General features: G+C 57.3%; 1 protein-coding gene across 1 annotated transcript; it reads right to left on the bottom strand.

The window, feature by feature from the left end:
- Nucleotides 1–3,376: 3,376 nt before the first annotated feature.
- On the bottom strand, nucleotides 3,377–4,057 carry ATOH1 (atonal bHLH transcription factor 1). Its single transcript, XM_039710766.1, has one exon. The coding sequence runs from the start codon at nucleotides 4,055–4,057 to the stop codon at nucleotides 3,377–3,379; it is 681 nt and encodes a 226-aa protein (XP_039566700.1).
- Between the last annotated feature and the right edge of the window lie 3,344 nt (nucleotides 4,058–7,401).

Raw genomic sequence — 7,401 nt, 5'->3', positions numbered from 1 at the left:
AGGCCGCTGCGCTCACCAGCTGACAACGCGTGCTCCGCTCCAGACACGGCGCACCGCGGCCGGGAGCGAGGCCAGACCCCCCCTCCGCCCTCCAGCCCCCCTGTCCCCCCCATTGTCCGCCCCAAAGCATTGTCCGCCCCGCTCTAATTAAGAAACACTGGCCCCACGGCCAACTCCCCTTCTAACCCCCCACACCCCCCCGCCGTGGTCCCTGCGCTTTTCTGGTCTCCCCTCGCTGGGTTTAACCCTTTCTCCCCCTTCCTTTCCTCCTCGCTCTCCGAGGCCAGAGGTTGAGCAAACAGCAGCCGGAGAGCTGCAGGGCAGAGATGCGCCTCGGCCGCCGCGCCTCGCCCCGCTCCGTGCCCCCGGAATGCCCGGGACGGCGGCGCAGAGCCCCGCACCGGAGCTCGCGGCCGCGCTCCATCCGGCTTTGATCCGGGCTCAAAAGCCAGCGGAGCCGCCGTGCGCCTCGCACAAAGGCGACCGCCTCCCCAAGCCCCCCCAGCCCCCGCGCTCCTTTCGCACACCCCGGAGGACAGTCAGCGTTCAGCCAAAATTTAACGCTCGGATAGTGCGCTTCTGACTCGCCCTTTTCAAATAAAAGCCCGTTTAGGATGATAAAACCCCACGAAGCAAACCGGGCGAGACTGCTTCCAGGGGCTGGTGCGCGTCCCCGCTCTTGTTAAAAAACTTTGCGGTAGTCTATACAAAACAAACACTGTCGCAGGCTCAATAAAGCGATTTATCCATCTTCATTACTTAAAGAAATGTTGTCTCTTTGTTTGTTTGGGAGATATTAAGCATGCTTAGCTTGCAACACATAGTTGATTCCTTTGCTAGTATCTTGGATACTTGGATCTGACTTTGGAAGGTAGGAGCTAATTGCTAATAATGGAGAGAAAGGAACCAGCCAGCATAGCGGGAGTGGCCTGGCATATGGGGAATGAGCGGTCTGAAATACTCAATATTCAAGTTTCCAAAATATTAATGAGATTATAGCAACCTGCAGCTATACGTTACAGCTTGTTAACGGAGTGCAAGAGAGGGGGGCTGCCAAGCGGTTGTTATGCAAACTCTATAGCTGAACCTTAAAATGGGAATGCGGCCGGGTATCTCTTTCAAAGAAGAGTTTAAAAAAAAAAAAAAAAAAAAAAAGAAGAAGAAAAAACCCTCAGAGTGCTGCTGCGCTGCGGCTGCGAGCACCAGCCGCGCCATGCGGTGCGCTCGTCCGTCGGGGGAAGGGACCCGACCGAGGGAGCGGGGAGGATTTTGATGCGCTCTTTTCCACCACGCCGAGTGCCCGCAGCCGCGGAGGCAGAGCCCGGGACGGCGGGGCGGAGAGAGGCCGCACGCAGCCCTTCCACCCACGGCCGGCACCGCCGGGACCCTCCGCGGGTGATGCCCCTCGGTCACGCCGCTTCCCCCGCGCCGAGTACATCCCCAAATTAAACCAAATAAACAAAACAACGCCCCCAAAGTTGGTGGTTTTTTTGCTGCGCCGCACCACTCCCGTGATGGGACCCCAAGGTGCGAGTTCCTTGCACAGAAATCAGTGCCGGTAACCAAAGCTGACCTACCCCGACAAAGCAGGCATTTTATGAGGAAGGCAAATGACCCTCCCGATAAACTTTCCGCCCTGCGGGACCGTAGCCCGCTTCGGCAGGTACGGGCGGCGGCCGTGTGCTGGCGGCGAGCAGGGCAGGGGTTACCGGGGGGACAGGTGCCCTGTTTCTGCAGGGAAAGCGACACCCGCGGGGCCGCTCCCCTGGCCGCGCCCGGTTAAGTGATCGCCCCTCCGACACCCCCTGCCCGGGTCACCTGCTGACCCCAGCGGGACCCCGGCACCGACACGGCTCCGGTGTCACGGGCAGGCTGGGCTGAGCATCAGCCAATCCCCCACTCCCCTCCGAGCCCAGGGGCCACATCCTGATCCCCGGTGACCCGCCGCGCTGCTCGCGTGTCCCCGAAACCCCGCCAGCTTCTCCGCCCGCTCCCAGCCCTTTGCGCTCGGCTTATACCGAGGAGACTCCGTGGGAAGATCCGCTCGCGTCCCCGAGGAGTGGGGAAGAAGGGAACGATGTGACTTGAGCGGCGGTGCGGGGACAGGCGCTACAGAACAGCGACAAGCTCCTCACCCTGCACTTGTTGCAATTCCCCGGTTCCGCTGGGAACGGTGGGACGGGAATGGGACAGGGTCCCGGCGGCGCAGGGAGCGGAGGTAGCGCTGCCCCACGCGGGGCACAGCCCGCCCCGGACACCGGCCCCGGGGTCCGCCCGTCCCTCTGCAGGCAGCCGGAGCGCCCCATCACCCTGTACCTCTCACCCCCGCCGCGGAGTTTGACACCACCCCGGCACAGCCAGGGCGAAGGGAGAAGTTGAACCCGATCACGATTCGAGGCTGATTTTGTTTTGGTGGTTTTGGTGCTTTTTTTTTTTTTTTTCTCCACGTTTATTTGATCTCAAAAAATTTTCAAAATTAAAATACATAAAACAATGGCAGCTGGCGTTGCTAAAATCAAAATAAACGATTTTCGTCGTAGAAAAGAACTTTTTTTTTAAAAAAGAGAAAAGCAGAAATAATTGCAAACACTGCATAATAAATACGTTTCCTATTACCACAAAAGGAAAATAAAACTGACATAAAAGTTTGACACGACAAAACCGTTTTCGTTTTTAAGAGAGCGTTAGGATTAAGTGGCTTAATTAAACATTGGTCTCCAATTGGCAGTTAGTAGCTTTCCTCTTGAAACTGCATCTCCAGCCGCTGATAAAGTGCTTGCGCCAAGTTTCCCCCCAAAAGACGCCGACATGGTGCTCTAAGGAAAATCCAAATTTTCTCCGCTATTTACAGGTTAGACATCCCTGTGGACTTGTGTGTGTGTCTATGTGTGTGTGTGTGTTTCCACAGCAATGCCCCACGGCAGGATCGGTGTTCTGAAGACGGGGGTGCCAGGGCGGGTTCACGGCTGGGTGGGGATGGATGGCGCCGGCGGCGCCCCCGGCAGCGGGGCCAGGCTTCTCCCCGCGCATCGCCCGCTCGCCGACGGGGCGAGCCAGGCTCCGCGCTGCGAGCTGGCGTGTTGGCAGGAGGGAACGGCAACGACTTCTAGGCGAAAGAAACTTTCGAAGTGTAAACTAAAGGTTAAAACAAACCATCCGACCCTGACAGACAGGGCGGGTACAGTCACTCGCTAACAGCCATCCCCCCTGGACAAACCAGGGGCTGCCGGGGGTGGGAGACGAGGGGGCGGATTTCAAAGCGACCGTGGGGAGCCGATGCCGTCCGTGGCGGCACCGCGTCCGGCTGCTCAGCCCACGGCGGAGTCTGTGCTTCGAGGGGCGGCCTTGCGGGGGTGCCGGGGACGACGCCCCTGACTTAGCTGGCCTCATCCGAATCGCTGTAGTGGGAGCGGGGCGAGAACTCCCCGTCGCTCCTGTGGGACCGGGGCGACGTCTTGCTCCTCTCCTGCGGCGGCTGCCCGGGCTGCGGCAGGAGGAGGGCGGGGGAAGGGGCTCTCTGTCCCATCAGGGCGCCCTCCGCGAAGGAGAAGTGCAGCGGGTCGAGCGGCACCGAGTAGCCCCCCGCGGCCGGCGGCGGGGGGAAGCGAGTCCGGCCGTGCCCGGGGGGCGACGCTCTGGGCGGCCCCGGCGGCGGCGCGGGCGGCCCCGGCGGAGCTCCGGCCCCGGCGGCGGCGCAGGGCGGCTCGAAGGGGGCCCCGCGGTGCTCGGCCTTGCCGGGGCCGTCGGAAGGGGCGGCGGGGCCGTGCAGCAGCTCGGCCAGGGCGCTGATGTAGATCTGCGCCATCTGCAGCGTCTCGTACTTGGAGAGCTTCTTGTCGTTGTTGAAGGAGGGGATGACATTGCGCAGCTGGTCGAAGGCGTGGTTCAGCCCGTGCATCCGCCGCCGCTCCCGCGCGTTGGCCGCCAGCCGCCGCTGCTTCTGCACGCCGCTCACCTGCGCCCGGCGGGGGTGCCGGGGCGCGCCCCGACGGCGCGTCCGCCCCGCCGACAGAGCGAGCCCTCGGCCGGCCGCGCCGGGCTCTCCCCGCCGCCGCATTGCTCTGGGGAAACATCCTTTTGCTTACAGCCAAACCTCGGAGGCTCCGGTAAATGCCCCCCTTGGCTTCCCCACGCCTGGCGGGAGTAGCCGTCGGTCCGCCCGGCTCTCGCTGCGGCCGTAGGTGCCGGTGCGGAGCGCTGCCCGCCCGGGACGGTGCAGGGAGCGCGGCGCTGCCGTGCGGGGGTTCGGCCGCGAAGCCGCGGAGGGAATGGCCTCGGTTTTAGAGCGGTAATCCCGGGACATGCGGGAAGCCCACGCGGGACCCGGTAGGTGAGAAGCGGTGGCGTTCTTAGCCGGGACAGCACATTGCCCCCGGAGCTGCCCGTTTTCGGCAGGGTCCCGATCCCCCGCGAGCGAGTCCTTTTGTTGGGCCAACAATAGCTGGCCAAAGGTGGTGGAGAGGGAAATAGCTCCGTGCACGCATCTTAACTTCCCTTCCGCGCTGCCTCCCCTCCCGCCACCGCCGCCTGCCTGGAGAGGAGAAGTGGAGGTTTGCCCGTGTGAATAGGCGTGTGGAGAACAAAGTGATGGGCACAGTATGAGGTAGATATGTTTTTTCAAAAGTGAATAACTCGCAAGCCAAGGAGGGAGCGAGGGAGCCCAGCAGCAGCAGTGACATGGAATGAGCAGCCTCGCTGGTTTAGGAAGCTGGCTGGGCACACTTGGCGCATGGCAGGCGCCTGGGGCCCACCTTCCACAAACAACTGGATGGTACTGAGAAAGCGCAAAGCTGATAGTTTGTTTTCTTTAAAAACAAACAGAAGCAAACCTTCTCTATTCTTTTTTTCCCCCCCTAGCTATTATGCTTCAAAGGCAAAAGCTGTTGTATCACCCGAAAACAAGTTGTCAGTTTCTGACCAAAATGGAAGTTTTTACTCGGTGAGAAGGATGGTAAGGTGCAGAAGTCAATATGTTGTTTCTGTATAGTATCCATAAAGTTGCCAGACCATCTCTCTGTATCTAGTAAAAACTTTCATACTCTCCCATTGTCTAACCTCCCCCCTTCAGTAAATGCTTCTATCAGTAACGGGGGAAAGCCCTCAGTGCTGCATGGTGCCCTCTCTGTATCTAGTAAAAACTTTCATACTCTCCCATTGTCTAACCTCCCCCCTTCAGTAAATGCTTCTATCGGTAACAGGGAAGAAAGCCCTCAGTGCTGCATGGTGCTGCTTGCTGGCTAAATTCCCGGCCCCCCGGCTTCTCTTTCAGTCGGCAGGCACCACGTGCTCCCTTCCCGGGTGCCCGTGGCACAGGTGTGCTTTGCCAGCAGCCCTGCTGTACTCTCCTCCCCAAGGTTAATCCGTGTGTTCCCTGTTTGGGCACAGGGTGCCGTGGCTGTGAGCTGTTCCATGCAAGAACTGCGAACCAAACCTTGGAAATGAGTGGGAGCTTTGCTGAGCAGTAGCCACTGACAGCCTAGCGAGCGCCCAGCATGGGGGGAGCCAGGCTGGTGCTGTGTTGAAGTCTTCAACATCTCCCTCCAGGCTGTGTGGCTGTCCTTGACACCAAGCCCTCCATCCCACAAACCATCCACTGGCCTCTAGGCACAGAGGGAAGCAGCATCCCATTAGCCTCTCATGTGGATGCAAGGTGGCTGATGCCCCTGGACCCCAGGGATGCCATCAGGTGCTGGGGACTTCCCTTAGCAGTACCTCAGTGACCGTATGGAGCACTGGGGACATCAGCCGAACACCTCAGCGTGCTCCTGGGATGGGAAAAGTTCCTGGCTGGGAAACAGAAACAGCTGCTTATTTTTCAAGTGCGTGTTTTGTGAGCGCATGCACGCTTTGAAACTGGAGGCATCTGAGATTCACTCCACAGTTTGCCTTTGAAAGGACACACACAAAAAGCCATTTTCCCCACTAACACCACTGCTCAGAGGGGGAAAAAATGTTTCATTGAAATCCAGTGCTCTCTGTATGCCTGTATCTTCTGTGTGTGCACACTCTCAGAGTCAAAGTCAAAGGCAAAGGGTGGTTTATGTCAGCACTGGGTTTAGCTCTGCTCTCCCAGAATAAGATAAATGTAAGTGATGAAGAACTCCTGGGGCTGGCTGAACTCATTTTGTATTCAACACTGCCCGGCCCTTTTCACTTTCCTTTCTCCCTCTCTTTGTATGTTCAAGCCTACTTGAGTTTCTTTTTTTCTTTTGTAGAAGTTGGTTCTTTTGAAGCGGTTCGAGGCACGCCCTGCTGCAAAGGGGACTTCACGGGAATCGGAAACACAGGCACACCGGTCTGAAACACTTACTGTACAATAGCAGGAATGTAGGAAGCCTTGAAAATGAATCTGCTCTAAGCAAGTGTCAAAGCTTTCAGAGGAAAACAAACTGAACTTATCCCCGTATCTTTATGCATATTTTCCCCCCAGTCCTCCTTTCCTCTCCCCCCCACCCCCAGCCTGGTTAAGAGCCCAGGCAGCAACTTGGGGTCAGGAACGGACTAATGTTACAGAAAAGTGAGTTACAAAAGGGGGGACAGCAGACTTGCTTTAAAAAGCCTCCTCTATCATTACAGCCAGAGACATTTTGAAGGCACACAAAGCACATGGGTCACTTCTCAGTTTGTACTCAACAGTCTAATTGCTCATGCAATGCCATTTCAAAATCAGCCAGCTTCTCTGCAGGCATCACCACTGGTCAGAAAGTATTTTATTCCTTCCCTTTCCCCACTTTCCCATGTGTTCTCCCATTTCCTCCTTTCCTTTTGACCAGTACGTGGGGGAACACACAGCCCTCTTCATACCTCCCCTGGTCTTCAGGCAGTAAAACCCACAAGTGGAGAGAGACCAAGGTGTGAGTCTTGCTCACTGAGATCAGGTAGTCCTCGCTGAATCTCAGCTACAACCAGCCCGGGCCTCCTGCAGGAGGAGGGAAGGGGGATTTCTGCCCTCCCAATGGCTCCCTCCCTGCTCTCTGGGACAGCAAACCCCATCTAGGAGCTACTACAAACACAAATAGACAATGTACAGCTGCATTATTTTCAGTCTCAATGGACTGCATCATCAGAATACTCACCCAAATAAAGCATTCATACTTACTTTATTCAGAGCAAGATTGCTTAAAGCAGAAAAGGGTCCAGCAGCAAATGTTTCTTGGGCTCCTCCTATGACCAGTGTCTAATGCTTTACTGTCAAATGTGTTTTAAATGCACATTAGAAGTGATGACTGCAAGGAACGCAAGAGCCCAGGTACTGGGGAAATTACATTTCTGAACCCTGCCCCTTTGCACTGAGGACAACCAGAACTGTGCTGGTCCTGGTTGTCCTCAGTGGAAAGGGGCAGTGTTCAGAAATGCAGAGCAATTCTCCTGGGCAGATCATTACACTTACCCAATGCCATG

The sequence above is a fragment of the Passer montanus genome, unplaced genomic scaffold (assembly GCF_014805655.1).
Source record: "Passer montanus isolate IOZ18808 unplaced genomic scaffold, ASM1480565v1 scaffold23, whole genome shotgun sequence".
In the NCBI taxonomy this organism is placed as follows: domain Eukaryota; kingdom Metazoa; phylum Chordata; class Aves; order Passeriformes; family Passeridae; genus Passer; species Passer montanus.
This window is presented reverse-complemented; position numbering and strand designations above follow the sequence as displayed.